This window comes from Chelonoidis abingdonii, chromosome 13 (genome assembly GCF_003597395.2).
Source record: "Chelonoidis abingdonii isolate Lonesome George chromosome 13, CheloAbing_2.0, whole genome shotgun sequence".
In the NCBI taxonomy this organism is placed as follows: domain Eukaryota; kingdom Metazoa; phylum Chordata; order Testudines; family Testudinidae; genus Chelonoidis; species Chelonoidis abingdonii.
In genome coordinates this window covers 10,897,128-10,916,459 of record NC_133781.1, presented here as the reverse complement: position 1 = coordinate 10,916,459, position 19,332 = coordinate 10,897,128, and the positions used below count along the sequence as shown (strand labels likewise).

Genomic DNA, 19,332 nt, shown 5'->3' with positions numbered 1-19,332 from the left:
CATGGGTCACTTGCTGGAGGATTCTCTGCAGCCTGAGGTCTTCAAACCACAATTTGAGGACTTTAATAACTCAGACATAGGTTAGGGGTTTGTTATTGAAGTGGATGGGTGAGATTCTGTGGCCTGCATTGTGCAGGTCAGACTAGATGATCATAATGGTCTCTTCTGACCTTAAAGTCTATGAGTCTGTGAGTCTATCATACTAATTATAGGCAGGAGTAGTATCGCCACCTATTTTTAAGGTTGCCTGACACTTCCTATTAAAAACCCACTTTCCAGTGGCTTATAACTCTGTCTAACTGTAACTGCGCTGAAATTTACCACATTGGGTGTCTTCCTCATGTTGAATGTTTTGGGGAAATTTCAGTCAAACTGATTTAGCTGTTTTCATAACAAGGCAAAGGAAAAACACATTGTTTTTCTCCTTATTAAAAATGCTGGGACCTTTTATTGAACAACTCTAGTATCCCCATGCTTTGGAGCAGGGACTTGAAATCTGGCAGTATATGAGCATGTCCTAAAATACTGTATCAAAATGCGTATGTGTAAGAGGACTGATTTGAGGTTGTACAGGCAACCTTAATTTTGACATATTCTAACTTTGGAGTTTTTGACTTTGCAACTTAATGTTTCTTGAAAGTATATTATCATCATGGGTGAAATCCTGGCCATATTGGAAGTCAATGGCAAATCACGCATTCACTTCAGTAGGGCCAGGATTTCACCCTTTGTATTTAGTCGATCAGTGCTTTTCTGTACACTTGATCTCTTCATCATCATATATAATATCATATATAATAGTTTTCCCAAATGTCTAGTTTTATTGTGTCATGGGACAACACTGAATGCTCCTATTCCCTTGTGAAGGTAAGAGTCATACAAGATACACAGTCCTAGGACTTTGATTCCATCTGTTCTGCATGGGATTCCTTACTCGGGAGTCACTGTTCCATTAAATAACAGTGAGTTCCTGTAAAACAAAAAACCCTCCCTGCAGGACAGGGAAAATTTGAAAGTGTTAGGACTGTGAATTAACACATTCTATGTAGACATATTCCTAAGCAGGTAACAGAGTTCACTTTACTGAGTCAGAGCTATAGGAAACATGTAGACATTTGTTAAATATGGATTCCAATGTATGAATGATACCTACTGTGGATGCCTGAAAGCCATTAGACATCGCTTATGTTTTCCCACCATGCTCCATCCCAGGACAAATCCATCAGAACTTCCTGTCACTAGATGCCATTGATCAAAGGCCAGGCATTTTATTGGGCCTTGGTGCCCTTCTAAGGTCTGGAACATGAAAAAGCCACATGTCACATAGTGTAACATACCATAAGAATTCTAGGCATACACATAGCCCTAATCATTCTCATATTACAATGACAGGACTGCCCTCCTATGCTTTATAATGGATTCTATAAAGGATTACAATATGCCCTTTGGTAATAGTTTTGATTCAGTACTCACTGTGAGCGAAACATGCCAGACTCACTCTTGGTGGCCAGACACTAATGTGGACTTACTCATTCACTGGCCAGGATCCCTGTGTGTACTCTGTGTAGGGCCTTATCAAATTCACAGCTATGAAAAACGTGTCACGGACTGTGAAATCTGGTCTCCTCCCATGAAATCTGGTATTTTGTGTATTTTTACCCTATACTATACAGATTTCATGGAGAGATCAGCGTTTCTCAGGCTGGGGGTCCTGACCCAAAAGGGAGTTGCAGGGTGGTCACAAGGTTATTTTAGGGACGTTTCAGTATTGCCACCTTGACTTCTGCGCTGACTTCAGAGCTAGGTGGTTAGAAAGCGGCGGCTGTTGGCTGGGTGCCCAGTTCTGAAGGCAGCACGCTGCCAGCAGCAGGGCAGAAGTAAGGGTGACAATGCCATACCATGCCATCCTTACTTTTGCACAGCTGCTGGCACTGCCTTCAGAGCTGGGCTCCCAGTCTGCAGCCACCGCTCTCCAGCTGCCCAGCTCTGAAGGCAGCGCCACTGCCAACAGCAGCAGAGAAGAAAGGGTAGCAGTACCACAACACCCCCTCGTCCCCTCCCCCCACTCAATAACCTCATGATCCCCCCACTCCTTTTTGAGTCAGGACCCTTACCATTACAACACCATGAAATTTCAGATTTAAATAGCTGAAATCATGAAATGTATTATTTTTAAAACCCTAACTATATGCATATTATTGCAGCAAGAGAATTAAACTGAGACCTTTAGGGTCTGTTAAGCGAATAATCAACCAGGGAAAACAATATGAAACGGCCCCTAACCAAGCTAGTAGGAGCCGTATGTAAACTTTGGTCATCTAGAAATGGAATATCTTACCCTTGATACACATCCGTATATGGAATTCTATCAGACTCTTTTCCATCAATAGAAACTGCTTTTCACCTCTCAAAGAACACTTACTCTGGGCATACACTGGTATAACGGAAATCATATTGGCTCTGATCTTAATTACAGTGCAGCTATCTGGATATCCCTAATCTTTATAAACTGTTTCTGTTTCTGCTAGAAACAAATTTTATTTCTTGGTGTAACTATGCGTCATCCCCAGCCCTGAAATATGGCTATCATCCAGAAAATCCCTGCTTGTGAACATTCACCCAAACAAAAGCTCATACAAATATCTGCAAACAGCAAAAAATTAAAGACCAGATCAAATGTCAATTTTTAATTTGGTGAACTGTTTGCCAATAGGCTCTTACACAGGTCAGTCATCACTAATTCCGTCGATCATCAGTTACCAGTTTCATACCTTTTTCTTTCTTTCTTTTTAAAAAATAGCTTTGGTGTAAACAAAAAGCCATGACTAGTTGGGGTGAACAGATATGTAAACGGTTGTTATAAAGAGGACAGTGATCAATTGTTCTCCATGTCCACCAAGGAAATCAGAGACTCATAGCGGCTAGAAGGGACCACAAGGCTCAGCTAGTCCAACCCTCCCCCTCCCTTCCCCCAAGATTTCAGCTGCCCAGATTGGCTTAGCTTGCAGCAAGGCAGGTTTTGGTAATTAGGAAAAACTTTCCAACTTAAAACTTTTTCACTTGGAGGGTGATGAAGCACTGGAGTGGATTACCTAGGGAGGTGGTGGAATCTCCTTCCTTAGAGGTTTTTAAGGTCAGGCTTGACAAAGCCCTGGCTGGGATGATTTAGATGGGGATTGGTCCTGCTTTGAGCAGGGGGTTGGACTAGATACCTCCTGAGGTCCCTTCCAACCCTGATATTCTGTGATTCTATGATTCTATGAGCACTGGAACAGGTTACCTGCGGAGGTTGTGGCATCCCTAGCAAAGGAGGATTTTAAGAACAGACTAGATGAATATCTGTCAGGGATGGTCTAGGTAAACTTAATCCTGCCTCACTGCAGGGGAATAGACTAGATGATTTCTCGAGGTCTCTTCCAACCCTATGTTTCTATGATTCAGTGTGTAGTAGAGAGAGAGAGCCTGGTGTAAGATCTGAGCCTGTGAATCAAATTCAGGCCATGTATTAAAACAGATGTTTGCACGTTCACTGTCCAGTATGTGAATTTGACAAAGTTGTTGCTAGTGTACTAAGCTCTAGATATTTGCATAAATATATTCCAGCTGGTACAGATACATCCCCCATCTAGTATAAGATAAAATGGTTTGACAAAACAATGAATAGGGATGTTTTGTTCCAGATATCAGGAACCAGGGGAGATAACAAACAGATGTCATGAAACACATAAGGTGGTGCGTAAGATGTTTTTTTCCAGTTGTTTGTCTCAGTCTATGAATGTCAGTGTACCTCGCTTTAACCCTTTGTTCAGCCGGGGGCGGCTCTAGACATTGCGCCACCCCAAGCAGGGCAGCATGCCGGGGGGGTCATTCTGCCAGTTGCCAGGAGGGCAGCAGGCGGCTCCGGTGGACCTCCCGCAGGCGTGCCTGCAGAGGGTCCGCTGGTCCCGCGGCTTTGGTGGACCTCCCGCAGGCGGGTCCACCGGAGCTGCCTGCCGCCCTAGCAGTGACCAGCAGAGTGCCCCTCGTGGCATGCCGCCCCAAGCACGCACTTGGCGTGCTGGGGCCTGGAGCCGCCCCTGTGTCCAGCCCAGGGGGCAGCAGAGAGTCCTGCTTGCTGACTGAGCTGAGTCCATTGTAACAGGCCTACATGTCTTAGTGTACCCATACACACAGATCCAGGGAGCTAGTACTGTGCTTTGTTGACAATAAACCTTGCCGAGCGCCTTTGCCACTGAACCGAGTCTGTGGTCTTTCTAGGTAGTACTATCGAGGTCTGCTAGGCTAGCTAGCTGCTCAGAGCTAGGACAGCACACAGAGAGAAAGCCCCCAAATACGTTTCCAGAACACGCTATGATTAGGAAGAAACGTACCTTGATCAACATGCATGTATCAACGTGCCACACTTTCACCAACCCTTTTTCGCAGCCGCTCACAATGTGGGTGTTGTTGATTTTAACTGTCCAAATGGCATCTTTGTGTTTTAAAGTTTTGATGCATCGCCCAGTGCTTAAATCCCACACTGTTAGGAGTGGGAGGGAGAAACATGAATAATGTCCACATTTATTTGTCTGTATCACTCTGGAAAATGTAAATACAAATTATTATTTGAGTCACAGTTGCACCTAGAGGCCCCAGCTGAGTTCAGAGCCTGCTTGTGCTACATGCTGCACAAAGACAAACCCTGCCCTGAAGCGTTCACAATCTAAATAGTGAAAGCAATGGCGTATCATTGTAAGCCCTGTTTCACAAGTGAGAACCTAAGGTCACCACAGGAAGTCTGTAGCAGAGCTGAGGACTGAATCCGGGTCTCTCAAGTCCCACTGCCATAACCACAATACCATTCATATTGTATAAAACCACTCTAACAGGAGTTGCACGGATGGCCATTGCTTGCAGAGCAGACTAAGCTCCACTATGAGTTTGAAATCCACCCTCTGGTTTCCATTCTGGTTGTCAGGGTCACACACTGTGTGTGCTATAAATATACGTAGTGGGCCACTTTCCCTGCTGGTCTAAGCCAATCCAAACCCCTTTGCTGTTACCACTGGGATTTGGCATGTGGCTGATGGTGGCTCCCATCAAAGCCTTCGGGCTATTTCGGGGATTGCTTGCTCACCTTTGACCATGCAATCTCTTGCTCCTGACACAACCCAGTTTTTGTACACGTCCAGGCAGGTGATGGTCCCCGAGTGACCGTTAAGGATCTTCACACAAGCCCCAGTGAATATATTCCAGCATCTGCAGAGTAAGAGCCAAGAAGAGGAGAATCCTGTGATTCGTTAATTGTTAATTAATGATTTATTTGTTATTACTGCCTAGTTCACCTCGCACATACGCTAGTGTAAGTCAGGAGTAATTGCACTGGGGTCAATGAAGTGACACTAAGAAAAGCCCAATGGAAAGGCAATAGAATCAGGCCCTAATATTTAGATACTCGATCTTATATTTTATTCAGGTGGCACCAGGGCTGTCATGGTCACATACATCTGGATTGCTTCTCTGGCCTCCCAATGTAACAGTCCTTCAGACAGCCCCATTTCCATCTAGCAGCTGCCAAGAAGACTTACAGCTGCTCCACTGAGAAAACCCAAGCACGTGGATACAGCAAAGACCATCCCATGTCAAATCAGGTGGGAGACAAAGACTCCATATCTATGTAGACTCTTTCCCCTCCTAGTAGACTGATGTGGCCTTTGAAACAGGCTCTGCCACTGTCATCCCAGAGCAGGAGAACCTGACTTGGCTTTCCGCTTGTGGGCATAATGCAGCGCTATTGTGGCAGCAGATTATTAGTATCCTAAAAATTAGTGACAGAGATGACATAATAAGACTTCCCTTTCCCCAACTTCAATGAGGACATGTATCCTGACCTACACCAGTGTATGCCTCTGCATAGTGTAAAGCTCCCTCTATGTTTTCTTCCAAGTGCACTGGAAGGTGGTCAGATACCATGGCAATGAGTTGGTATCAAAATGATGGGCAGATAAAAAAAAAGACTCCCAACTTCAGGGGTGAACTCCTGGCCCTGTTGAACTGAATGGGAGTTTTGGCATGGACTTCAACAAGACCAGGATTTCACCAGAGAGGCTAATCAGAAACAATGTCTCTGGTTTAGAAATATCACAACAATCGGTTTTCCTGGCATACTTTGCTGCTACTTCTTCCAGTACTGGATGAAACAGGAAAGCACAGAGGGGAAATGTCCTGCGTGAGCAAGGGAGTACTCTAGGATTTCTATGATGTGTTTTTCTTCTCCCATTATTACAGTCAGAAAATGCGGGGAAGGGAGGATTCTGGAAAAAATGCCCAATGTTGGGTTTGGTTTTGGGTTTTATGCTTAAAATTTCCTTTCAATAGATCATTTCAAACTGGATCGCTCTGCCCGGTGACCCTTATCAGCACTGCTCACCGGATGCTGAGATCAAAGCTGGCGCTCAGCACGAACCCTTTCTTCTCATTGAGGAACACTGCCTTGATGCTCCCAGCATGGCCACTGATCACAGGCGGCACTGCCTTCAGCTCCAACACGTCAAGGAACCTGACTTTGCGGTCCACTGAGCCAATGGCAAGCAAGTTCCCACCACTGTAGTGGATTACCCTGTGTGGATCTGACCTGGGTAAGCAAGCAGAGACTGAGGAGAACATGTGCCAAAGCATTACTGGGCTAGCCAGGGAAGCACTGTAGGCTGTTATTTACAGGCACCTCTGTTGTGCTCAATGCTGCAGTATCTCAGCTCAGTGAACAGAATTGATGGGCCATCATGGAAAGGTACGTGGAACCCCTCAAGGTGCCAGTGGGAGGGTTGCTGACAGGGCCGTCCTTACCCATATGCAAAGTACCCAGCTGCGTAGGGCACCAAGAAATTAGGGGCATCAAATTTCCTGGTGCCCTACACAGCTGCGTGCTGCTCCAGTCCCTGCTCCGCTTCTTCCCCATGGCCCATGCCCCATGCCCCATGCCCCACCCCCCCACTCCGCCCCTGCTCCTTCCCCCTGCCCTGCCTTTCGCTGCCCTGCTCCGCGCCAGTCCCGCCCGCCACTTCACCCTTTCCCCAAAGCCCCTGCTATCCCCCCGCCCCCACTCTACTCCTTCCCCTGAGGACTACAGCAGGGTTTGGGCACCCTGCACTCACCAGGCAGTGGTAAGTGGAGTGAGACAGCCTCAACCCGCTCTGTGCCGCTGACTCCCATCCACACTGCTGGTGAGTGCTGGGGGCAGTTCCCCACTGCCCCCCAATCCCCGAGGCTGGGAACCAGGGGAACAGAGTGGAGCAGGCTGGGGCCGGGTCACTCCATTTCCCACTGCCCCATGAGTGCGGGGTCGGGCCTGCCCTGCACTCACCTGGCGGCAGGAAGTGGAGCGACCCAGCCTCAACCTCCTCCGCTCTGCCAGCTCGTGCCAGGGGGCAGTTCCTTCCAGCCCCCCAAGCCTGCTCCTGCCCCCCCCTACAGAGCCCTAGGGCCAGCCTCCCTTCTCTGCCCCCACCCCCCTCCCCGTGCGAGGAGGCTGGGTTGGGCTCTAAAATGGCTAGGGAAAGCCCTGGTTGCTGAGACCCAAGGTTTCAGCTGATGTTTGTAGAGAATAAATCATAGAGAGGAAGGGGATGAGACCCACTGAGGACTGCTGACCCCACTGTTTTTGAAATTGAGTCACTATAATCCCTTTATACAAGGGCAAGTTTGGTGATCAAGGATCCCCGGACATTGTTTTTTTTAATGCCAATTCTTGCCGCAACAATGTATCAAAATATACATATTTCAGGTTTTGCTTATACACATGTCCGCACATATTGAGACACATATCCTATGATACACCCTTACACACACACACAGTCTCATACACACACCAAGACACACACAGGCTGATACAATCGCCCCCCTGCCTCCCTCTACACACACACTCACACTCACAAACTGACTTTCACACACACTGAGCTGGATTCTCATATAAACACACTGACTCATCTGGATTCTCATATAAACACACTGACTCATCTGTGACTCAAAGGGGAGTCTCCTCCTTTAGCTCATGTGGCAGGAGCATAAGTGATTGGAGCAGAACATTCTGGGTTCTAATCCTGCTTTGCATATGTAATAGGCAGCAGAAAATGCTGCTCAGGGACTAGATTTTGCTACCCTTGGTCACATTGGGTAGTTCCTTACTATAGAAATACTTCCTCTGATTCCAGTGAAACTAATTCTGGAGGAAGGCACGCATAAGAGGGGCAGAATCGAACCCTGAAATTTGGGCACAAATCATGAGTAAGTTACCCTGTAAATAATGTGATCCTAATTTTCATTCAGGGACTTCTACACTGGTTCCATCAAATCTTTGACTAAATAACAGCAACAGTCACCTTAGAAAAATTAATATGCATAGGAAACTGTAGCCTTGTCCACACTTGTGCACTAATAATACTCAGCACTTACTGGGCCTGATTCGCCCCTGGCTTGTACCTCGTGTCTTCATTTTCACTAGTGCAAAGTGGGTATCAAACACTATCATTCTGATCTGGTGGTGTTTCACAGCCCTCCTGCACAGGTGAGAATGACAAAAGAGTGCAAAGTTGTTGTAGCTGTGTCTCATAGACTTAAAGGCCAGAAGGGATCATCATGATCAGCTAGTCTGCAGGCCACAAAACCTCATCCCCCCAACTCCTATGATAGATCCTGAACTTCTGGCAGAATTATTGAAGTCCTCAAATCATGGTTTAAAAACTTCAAGTTACAGAGAATCCACCATTTACACTACTTTAAACCTGCAAGTAACCCTTGCTCCATTCTGCAGAGGAAGGCAAAACACCCCCACAGTCACTGCAAATCTGACTTGGGGGGGGAATTCCTTCCTGATCCCAAATATGGTGAGCGGATAGACCCTGAGCATGTGAGCGAGACCCAGCAGCCAGACACCTGGGAAAGAATTCTCTGTAGTAACTCAGAGCCCTCCCCATCTAGTGTCCCATCAGCAGCCATTTGTTCTGCAGTGGCAGATCAGCTACATCCTGTTGGTCCCAGGGTTTTAGCGAGATAGCTTGTCTCTCTCACCAGCTGAAGTTGGTCCAATTATAAGATATTACCTCACCTGCCTAGTCTCTCTAACAGAATGAAAACAGGCAAAAATTAGGCCCAGTATCTTGAAAGCATTTCCCAGACATTCTCTGATAGCTACTGTCAAATACTACCCCCATTTTATTGATAGGGAAACTGTAGTGACTCACTTCAGAAGTAGTCGCATCAGAGCCAGAAGGAGAATGCTAGGGTTTTGGGTGCCCATTCTGGTGCCCAACCATTAGACAAAGCTCTTTCCAAGCCTCACTAATTTTGAAAGCTGATTTTGCAATGTGGTTCCTATGCAGTTAACTGAAAGTGTTTTCAGGGCCAGCTTACAGTGTCCAGGGAACACTCCCTGAACAGCCTGATGGCAGAGGAACGGTCAAGGCTAGTTCTTTCAGCAGGATTTGGATATAGTTCTGCAACACCATTGTAGCCCACTTGAGCAATGGTGTAGTGTGGATGCAAACTGTGCTACCCACTGGTGAAAACAGGATTTAAGGGGAGGCAAGGCACCTGCAGGAATCCCTAGGTGACATGACTGGCCTGGTGAAGCCACCAGTTGTCCCTATAGGTTTATAAAGAGCTTTGAGATCCCCAGTGTTGGAGAGGGGTTGCCAGTGCTAAGTGTGGTGACGGAAGCAAGGGTGCGTGGCATGTACATACTGGTCTGTAAGGACACGAACATTGTAGGAGCCGCAGAAGATGTTTCTCTCCTCCAGCTGGATAGTTTCAGTTATCTGGCCATGATAAGCTGCCTGTAGGTTGTTCTCCTCCTAGGGACAGAGAGAAAGGAAATAGGAATAAATAACTCTGTTGGGAAGAGATTACCTATTGCTCTTGCTCCTCGGTTACACTAAAGGGTCTTAAAGGTGATGGGGGACTGACCCCAGAGAACATGCCCTGTGCAGACCCCTCCCCAGCCAACATAGAGGGCACATTGGGGGCAGGACAGGGGCGTTCCTTGGAGTACGGTGTAGTAGAGCTACTCTCAGAATGTGTTATGGACAAGTCTTTGAAGGCAGAAAAAGTAAGGGGATGGCTATTGTAGATTTGATTCTGACTAACCAGGAGGAACTGGTTGAGCATCTCAAAGGGGAAGGCAACAGAGTTCATGATTATAAGGAAAAAAAGGAGCAAGAGCAGCAGAATAAAAACAACTTCAAAAAAACAGACTTCAGCAAACAGGGAATTAGTAGATATGGGCTCATGGGAAAGAAATCTAAGAGGAAAAGGAGTTCAGAGACCTGGCACTTTCTAAAAGACACAAACTTTACAGCAAAACAGCAACCTATTCCCAATGCAGAGGAGAGACAGGAAGAACGGGAGACCGATATGACTCCAGGTGGAGCTCTTTATTGACCTGAAAATCAGAAAGGAGTCATACAAAAAGTAAAAACTAGGACAAATTGCTATGGATGACTATAAAAGAATAGTGCAAGCTTGTAGGGACAAAATCAGAGAGGCTAAAGAACAAAATGAATTACAACTAGCAAGAGACATAAAAGGCAATAGAAGCGATTCTGTAAATGCATTAGAAATAAGAGAAGGCTGAAGGAAGGTTTAGGTCTATAACAGGGAAAGAAAGTGAATAATGGATGAAACAGAGAAGGCTGACATGTTTAATGCTTTTTTTGCCTCAGTCTTCACTAAAAAGGTTAATTGTGACCAGATGCTTAACAAAAATAATATTAACAACCAGGGGGAAGGAACACAGGACAGAATAGAGAAAGAACGGGTTAAAGAATTATTTAGATAACTTAAATGTATTCAGATCAACAGGGCCTGATGGATTTCCCTTAGAGTTCTTAAGAAGTTAGCTGAAGCAATCTCTGAAGAGGATCATGGAAGAGGTGTGGGGTCCCAGAGGACTGGAAAAGGGCAAATATAGTATCTATCTTTAAAAAGGGGAGGAGGAGAAGAGCCGGGGAATTTATAGACCAGTCACCCTAACTTTGATATCCAGAAAGATACCGGAACAAATTGTTTAACAACAAATATTTAAGCATCTAGAGAACAATAAGGTGATAAGTAATAGACAACATGGATTTGTCAAGAACAAATCATCCCAAAACAATCTAGTTTCCTTCTTTGACAGGATGACAGGCCTAGTGATGGGGGGAAGCAGTACTTGTGATATATCTTGATTTTAATAAGTCTTTTTGACACAGTCCAACATGACATTCTCATAAGCAAACTAGGGAAATGTGGGATAGATGAAATTGGTATAATGTGGGTGTACAACAGATTGAAATACTGTTCTCAAAGAGTAGTTATCAATGGTTCACTCTCAGACTGGGAGGACACATGAACAGGGGTATTGCAGGGGGTGTCTTGGATCTACCTCTATTCAATATTTTTACTACCAACTTGAATAACAGAATATAGAGTCAACATAAAATTTGTGGATGAAACCAAGCTGAGAGGGGTTGCAAGCACTTTGGAGGATAGGATTAGAGTTCAAAATGATCCTGATAAATTGGAGAATTGGTCTGAAAACAGTAAGATGAAAATCAATAAAGCAAGTGCAAAATATTACACTTAGGAAGGAAAAATCAAATACACAACTACCAGATGATAACAGTCTTCAGATATGTTAAGGGTCATTAGAAAGAGGATGATGGTCAATTGTTTTCCATGTCCACTGAAGGTAGGACAAGAAGTAATGGGCTTAATCTGTAGCAAGGGAGATTTAAGTTAGATATTAGGAAAATCTTTCTAACTCTCAGGGTAGCCTAACTGTGGAACAGGCTCCCAAGGGAGATTGTGGAATCCCCATCACTGAAGATTTTTAAGAATGGGTTAGACAAAAATCTGTAAGGGATGCTCTGGGTATACTTAATCCTGCTTCAGTGTGGGGGGAAGGACTGGATGACCTCTCAAGGTCCCTTCCACCCATACTTTTCTATGATTCTGCTTCCCAAGATCCATAATGGGCTGCTCTCTCTTACCCCGAAAGGCCCTTTAGATATACCTGCAACATACCTTTCCTCTGCGTTTCCATCTGCGACCTCTTGCTGGGATGATGTCCCCTTCTTTAGTTATCCTTGGAATTAGAACGTTGGTCATTTTAGCATAGCTGGGAATGACTCCCCTAGGACATGACCCCTGGAATAAACATCAAAGGACATTGGTGTCATTACTACACAGACCAAATGTACAGCAAGATAGGGAATAGAAAGCAGCTCTTATTTTCTTCAGTTCAGAACTACATACACTTCTGTGGGCTTGTGTCCGGGAAGGCTGAGCTGCATGCACTGGTTTCTTATTGATGAGTTTCTTAAGCACATTGGGCTGCACACCCTGATTTGTTCTTGTAGGGTTGCTCCTCGGAGCTGGTACTCACACACCAGTTTGTTATTGTAGTGTTGGGCCTCAGATCTGCTGTGCACATGTTTATTTATAGGTTCTCAGGAGATATAAATGGGATAGACAGCAAGACACGCAGCCTGAGTTTTCACTGAGATGTTTTTACTTCGAGCTGAGTGTGATGCCTTTATCACCAGGGGCTGTGACTAGTGATCAAAGTCATTTTTTCCAAATCAATTCTGATGAAATTTCATTGCTAAATAATGACTGACACTTCTTTATTTGGGAGCAGTTGCCTCACAGCCCTGCCTCCTATTTAAAGATACAGCTCTCCAGTGATGGAATTGTAGATGCATACTACACAATACACAGGAACATGACCTTACCAGAGAGGAAGAAGCATTGCAAAACAGCTGAATTGTTTGTAACCCAAATATTTGTGACTCAACCTGAATCCTCAGCAAGGAAGGGGATTGTATAGATCTTGGCTGCTGGTTAAAGGGTCCCTGGGCTGGAACCTAGTGTAGAGGGTGGGCCTGGGTCCTCCTCCCGGTCCCTAGGAAGAGGCACAGGACTGTTGCAGATGCCAGCTGGCCAGCTGGTCCACTGAGACTTTGATACCATATAGTGACCTAGACGGAGGGCTGAGTCATGAAGGTTGAGCACTGTGAATTAAGGGAGGAGAAACCACTGCAGCAACAGAGTGCCCATTGGCAGAGAGCACCATATGGGAAGAAGGCTGCTATGCCATGCTTGACCAGGAAGAGGTGCTCTTGCAGTGAGTGAACACTGTTACAGGGCCATTCACATTGACCAAACTAGTCAGCTCACACAAAAGGACAATCGTTATTGCAGCTTGGCAAGATGTTCGCTGAAGACTTTAATAAAGCATTGGCCAGTCACTGATCAAATAATATCATACAGTTAGCTGCTCGGGGCCAACATATATTCCAGATATCCCACACAGTGCTTAATTTGTACCAGGACTGAGCCCTGGCGCCTGTGGGCTTGGCAGTTCACAGCCCCGGCACCCCTGGCCTTGCTGCATCAGTTATGAATGTAAAAAAATTGCTTGAACCCTGGCACCTCTTTCATTACAAAGTAAGCACTGATCCCACATCATCATGAAGGTCTATTGATAATGGCTTGTAGGCTGATGTCAACTCCCTAGAGAATAAGTTGGTCAAGAGGCTAGGATACTCACAGGTGTTCTGGCCTAGGGAGGAGCAAGGTGAAAACTACCATCATCAGCTGCCAAGTAGAGGTCTGAGACTGAGAGAAGAGAGGAGGGGATTCGGGGAAAGTATGCCTAGCATCACAGAACACCGTCTTCTCTAGATTGTTAGGCAGTGGCGCTGAAGTCTGCTGTTCAGTCCTTCTAGACTAAGAGGATAGAGACCCACCCCACCCCAGGCTCTGGTGGCGGGAGCGTATGTGATGTGTGGGACAGCAGTATGTTTCCGAACCCATGTAGAAGGGGCTGCCAGCCTGTCTGGTTCCTGCCCTGTTTCCCTCTGATTGGTGCAGATGGTGGGGGGGTTATCACAGCCAGGTTTCTTTGTTCCTGGAATTCATTCATATATTTTCAGTTCCCTCCTCCTTGCTTCGGGGGTCAAACAAATCCTGCATCCCAAAGTAAATCTCATCCCAAGCTGCCCTGTTCAGCCAAGTTTTGGGGTCAAACCCATAAAGATATGTAGGGCTCCCAACCAAACCTGCTAAAGGGGCAGAGCCCCAAACTGTATCTGTATCAGCTTGGACTCACCTAATACTCACCTTAGGTTTGCTGAACATATAAATGAACTTTTCATCAAGCCTAGCCTGGGTGTCAGTGTGAAGGGAGTGGGTTTCCATGCTAATTTCCCTCATACAACATGCACCATGGAGTATAATCCTAAAGTTTTATCCTTTCCTGCGATTTGCCGCTATTCTTAACTTAAGCCCTGTGGCAGGACTGCACTTACAGATATAAGCCTTTGGCCCATATTTCTGTTTTTTAGGGCTTTCCCCTTCAGGACCTTCTGTACATGCCTCTAGCTTTCTCTTTCCACAAAGAGGCTCTCAGCACTCTTATGCTCCTGAGTTTGGGTTGCCTCAGCGAGTCAGAAGAACAGCTCTGCATCCCCTTACAGGGCCCTAAAATCCAACATATGTTTATGCTCTCATCTGTGACCAAAATCTTTGGTACCAATCTTGCTGATAAGTCCCTGCTCAGAAGTAGCAGACTCTGAAAGGATGCGTAAAGGCTTTTCTAACCTAGCCTGGCTCTGGAGAGCGAGGAAGAAGGAAGAATACAACAGGGTGAAACTGGGAGGAACATCCCGAGGGCTCTAAGGCCCGTTGGATCCTCCCATCTATTGGCTAGGGGCTTGAGGGGGAAAGAAGCTATAGTGTAAGAGCCAGGTTGGCAGAACGAGAGGCAAAAGCCAAAGCACAGTACCTGCAAGTACACAATCTCTTCCAGGACTAGGCTATGCGACAGATGTTCCTTCTTGACCTCTTTGGCCAGGAAGGCCCAGTGCTGGCTCACAGAAGTGCACCTGTTCAGGCTCTTTGTATCCAGAAACCCTGAGGAATTACAAGGACAAGCTGGTTAACTCCAAGCTATGGTCATATAGCATTGATGTGCCCATGGGGCAGCTGTTCTTGGGAAGGAAGAGGGGCCGTACCCAGGATGTACTTGGACAGATGGGTCGGCAGGCAGCGGATGAAGTCCTTGTACTTGTTCACACTGGAGACTGACTGGAAAGCTGCAGGGACAATGGTGGGGGCTGGGTCGATTGAAGACATGGAGGATATATCATCATCCGCTGATGCAGCTCTCTCACTATACATGTGCGCCAGGTCTCTGGGCCAGAAGCACGGTATCTTTCCTTGGACACCTATGCCTGGGGCAGCAGAATCAATAGCATATTAAGGACTCCCAGGAGTGCCTGAGCCTTGTGGTATATTCATAATATCAGTTATTAACTACCCCTAATTCTCGTTACCCTATAGTTCCCCAGGATATTTTCAGCACTCTGAGTTCTGTAGTAGCTGAAGGTACATCACGAAGAACAACCCACCCTATCCACTCTTCAGCTTTGAAGTGTCTTAGATAACACCCCACATTGGCTCCTTTTGTTACAGTACCTATTTCACTAAACTGGCTGGTTCCTTCTGATGAGACCCCACTTTCTAGGGCTGTGGAAGAAGTCAGGAAGGATTGAGATGTGGGTCGCAATTGCTCCTGGGATTTCGTGTGTTCCTGTAGCTTGAAGCTGCTTTGGGTCTCAGTCAAGACCACCGTGATTTTGTCTTCCTCGTCCTCTGAAAGAATTGTGCAAACATAGGAGCAATCAAATCAAACAAAGCTAAATCATGGGTCACAGATGTAGAGATGAAAGGGACCTGATAGGTTATCTGTCTCATTCCCCTTGGCTAGTGTAGGATTGGTTCCTTCAGGGTTTTGTCTAGAGTAATTTTAAGGACTTGAACATTTATGTCTCCACCATTTCACTTGGAAGTCTTTTGCACAGTAGACCTCATATTAGAAAATTATTTCACCCCATTAATGCCAGTTGTACTCATCCCAGGCCACCCTATACAATTCCTCTCTTCCCTGGATGTTCATCTCTTGCAAACAGTTACCGTGTTCCCACACATATATACCACATCCAGTTCCTATGGACTGGCTATGTGAGGGAGTCCTAGTTGCTTGGAGGTAAACCTGGGTCAGGACTCCTGCCAGGACTGAATCCCAGCTGGCTCTGTCTGCTCACTGCCAGGGTTGCCTTTCTCCTCCTTCAGCTTGTGCTCTGCTACTGCCCATCACCAATCGCTCCCTGTGCTTGGAGACAGGAAGGATCAGGGAGGGAAAGTTCTTAGGGGATATAAGTGTTAACCAGAAGGTTTGTGATATAAATACAGCTATGAACAATATCTACAATCAGTTGTGCTTTGCTGTTCAGCAGTTGTGCCTTGCATTGCTGGCCCAGTCACTTCACCATCTAAGTTGACAAGCATGCGTAAGGGGAGGATAGTCAGAGCTCAAGCATCAGGGGGCTAGTTGATCACTGCAGGGGGACAGGAAGAAATCCAACCCTCATGTACCGCACAGCACAATTAGCAAGGTGCATTATGGGTTTCTTTCCTCCTCCCTCTGAAGCATCAGTATTGCCCATTCCTAGCTGCAAGATTCCATATCTGAAGCCACTGAATCAGACCCTCAGCTGCTATATGCTAGTGTTAGTCACACCCACTTCATCTGACCTGATGTAACAAATCCTGTGCTTGGAGTTAGTGTGTGGAGAGAGCATTATCAGGAGAAACACAGGCTTTTGGTATTGGGGCAAGAAAATAATTCACAGTCAAACTGCAACAATCCAAGCTCCCCAGAGTCTTTGGTGGTTTCATTTGATGCAGGTGCATATATTTCCAAGCGGCCTGGTACCTCCGTCCTTGCTTCTCACATGCTGAAAAGAACCACTCTGTGCAAACATCAGCTTGTTTCCTGGAGAGGAAGGATCACAAACAAGTCCCAGGGCTAAGCTGCCATAGCCTGGATGAAATGCACAGAGCCTGGGCTCCAGCCCGAGTGGGAACACCTACACTGCTGGTTTTAGTCCCATAGTATGAGCCCAATTCAGTTGACCTGGGCTCTGAGACTTGCTGCCATGGTATTTTTATTTTATTTTTATTTTGTTGCTGTGTAGACATACCCTAAGTCTCTTAATAACCAGATTCAACGAAATGTTAATAATTGCAAAAGCAGTGATGTGCCAGAGAAAAGGTCATCTCTCCGTGACATGGGGCATGGAGAATAGGAAAGCAAAGGAAGGGATTCAAACAATGGGGGGAATCCTGGAAAACCCCATGGCCTTCCAGTCCCAACTTAAGTGATAATAAGTGAAAGCAATTGTCCTTTCAATATCACTAGAAAAGGCAGCAGAAGAGAAACAAATACACACAACACCAGTAAAACTCAAGAGTAGATCTGATTTCACTGGATGTAGCAAAGTTTGCTGCTAGAGCTCCTGTTCTATCTAAATTAAAGTTCATGGACCAGATAACCAGCTGGTGTAAATCCAGGGAGCTCCACTGGAGTTAATGCAGCTGCACCAATTTACACCAGATGAGGGAGGATCTGGCCAGGTATTTGTGGATACTGTGCATTATTTTTATGGTTCTCATATCCTTTACTTTCTTCCCTCTTGACTATGCTCATTGAAAAGTAAAATAAAACCCTATCTGAAAATCTGTCGTATGGTCATTATGTTTCCAAAGTTGCACTTAACTCTAGTAAGAGCATTTGCACCCATAGGTACTACTTATAACTGGTTTTTAAAAACACAGGTAAGTGAATAGCAGCTTTAGGACAGGTTTTGCCATCATTACTCATAGTGAGATAGTACCATACTCTGCAAGTGGTCTCTGTGAATTCAGTGGATCATATCCTCAGGTCGTGTAAAGTGGCAGACAATGGAATTACACTGATTTACTCCTGCTGAAGATCTGGTCCAATGCGGCTATTTGTACAGTAAAGTATCACGCAGTGGTAGGGAATCAGAATCTGGCCCTTTGACTTTATCCTCTCTCCTTGGTTAATCCTGAAAGCCAGGGATCAATCTCTCCCGCCATGCAGCATGTCACTCTGTTTACCTGTTTCTCTTCTTGAGCTGGCACTCTGCTCTCTGACCAGGAGGACTCTGACCAGGTTAGCAGCTATAAACAGTAACTTAGGGTTACACATCTGAAGCAAGAGCAGAGTGTAGTTTGCTTTAGTCCAGTAGGAACTGTTTTTGAACCACTTCCAGGTCTCTGACATGGCTTTCTCTAGAGTTACTGTATTCAAAGCCCGGTCAGAAGCGGACGTGGTCATGTCTTCTTTGAGGCTGGGGGTGATTCGGGACCGGCTGAAAGTGAAATCCTTCCCGTAGGTGGTCTGCAGGACTTTCTCAGCATAGTTTAGCAAATCCAGGCTGTTGAATCGCTTCACGATCCCCACCAGGAACTTCCTCTGGGAGACATTGCTGGCCCGCAGGAACCACTCTTTGGTAGAGAAGACCCTCCAAGACAAGACACATGTCTCACAAATTTGGCAAACAGGCACTAAATCTGTTTTCTTCTCACACCGCAGGTCAGGAGCACAGTCCAGCCTGTATTCCAGGCTCTCCTGGTCCTTTGAGGTCTCTTTCATCATTTCAGATCCAATTCAGCAAACAGGGCACTGAGCTGGGCAGTGGGAAAAGCAGAGAAACGTAACCTGCTTTCTAACTGTCCGCTTCCATCCTGTGATATTATAAAAATAACACTAAGAAACTGGCTGAACCCTGCGATGGATGAAGTAGCCACATCACACGCTGCTGTTTGTAGAACTCTTGTCTTTTATTGTACAGAACTCCTAGGAGACACAGTTGTTACCGTAAACCTCCTAGAATTTCCATGAACAAAATATCCTAGCAACTACTATACCGTATAGATTGTAATATCCATGATGCACCAGTATCAAGACATTCATGGGATGATATGAAAAATTAGACACTATCCTGAGCTTGGATTTGTACCAAAGGTGTCTAGTTTGCATGTCTTTATTATTAATTATTATTATTATTATGTCAATATTTATGTCTAAGGAAATTCTGCCTCATTACGGGATTTAAAAATCTGGTTTTATTAGAATTGTTTCAAATACTGGTCCCCACAAAAGTCCCATAATCCTGGCAATTAGATTCAAAAAAGGAAGATGAGGGGGATTTTTTTCTGCATAGGTTTGATTACTGCAAAAAGTGAAGATACAGGTTGGGGGGGGCATATATCTCGTATAATTATATTCTTGAAGTTTTGTTTTGAAGGCTTTTTATTGGGATTGATGAGTTTTAGCCTCAAACTGGCAGTGCAAAGCATTGTGCATAGGTGACTGTTGTGACCTACGAAAGAAAAAAAAATAAAGTTTTGCAGTATAAAGTTTCCTTAATTTAAAAAAAAAGAATA

General features: G+C 45.5%; 1 protein-coding gene across 1 annotated transcript in view; it reads right to left on the bottom strand.

The window, feature by feature from the left end:
- FBXW10B (F-box and WD repeat domain containing 10B) overlaps nucleotides 1–18,795 on the bottom strand; it is a 29,630-nt gene extending 10,835 nt beyond the window's left edge. The window contains exons 1-10 of the mRNA XM_032777066.2: nucleotides 18,001–18,795; nucleotides 15,493–15,669; nucleotides 15,030–15,248; nucleotides 14,801–14,928; nucleotides 12,037–12,159; nucleotides 9,718–9,827; nucleotides 6,410–6,613; nucleotides 5,117–5,238; nucleotides 4,371–4,519; nucleotides 1,154–1,296 (exon numbers count right to left, since the gene is read on the bottom strand). Coding sequence (XP_032632957.1) covers nucleotides 1,154–1,296; nucleotides 4,371–4,519; nucleotides 5,117–5,238; nucleotides 6,410–6,613; nucleotides 9,718–9,827; nucleotides 12,037–12,159; nucleotides 14,801–14,928; nucleotides 15,030–15,248; nucleotides 15,493–15,669; nucleotides 18,001–18,541 — 1,916 coding nt within the window. The 5' untranslated portion in view covers nucleotides 18,542–18,795. The remainder of the gene's footprint in view (nucleotides 1–1,153; nucleotides 1,297–4,370; nucleotides 4,520–5,116; nucleotides 5,239–6,409; nucleotides 6,614–9,717; nucleotides 9,828–12,036; nucleotides 12,160–14,800; nucleotides 14,929–15,029; nucleotides 15,249–15,492; nucleotides 15,670–18,000) is intronic.
- Between the last annotated feature and the right edge of the window lie 537 nt (nucleotides 18,796–19,332).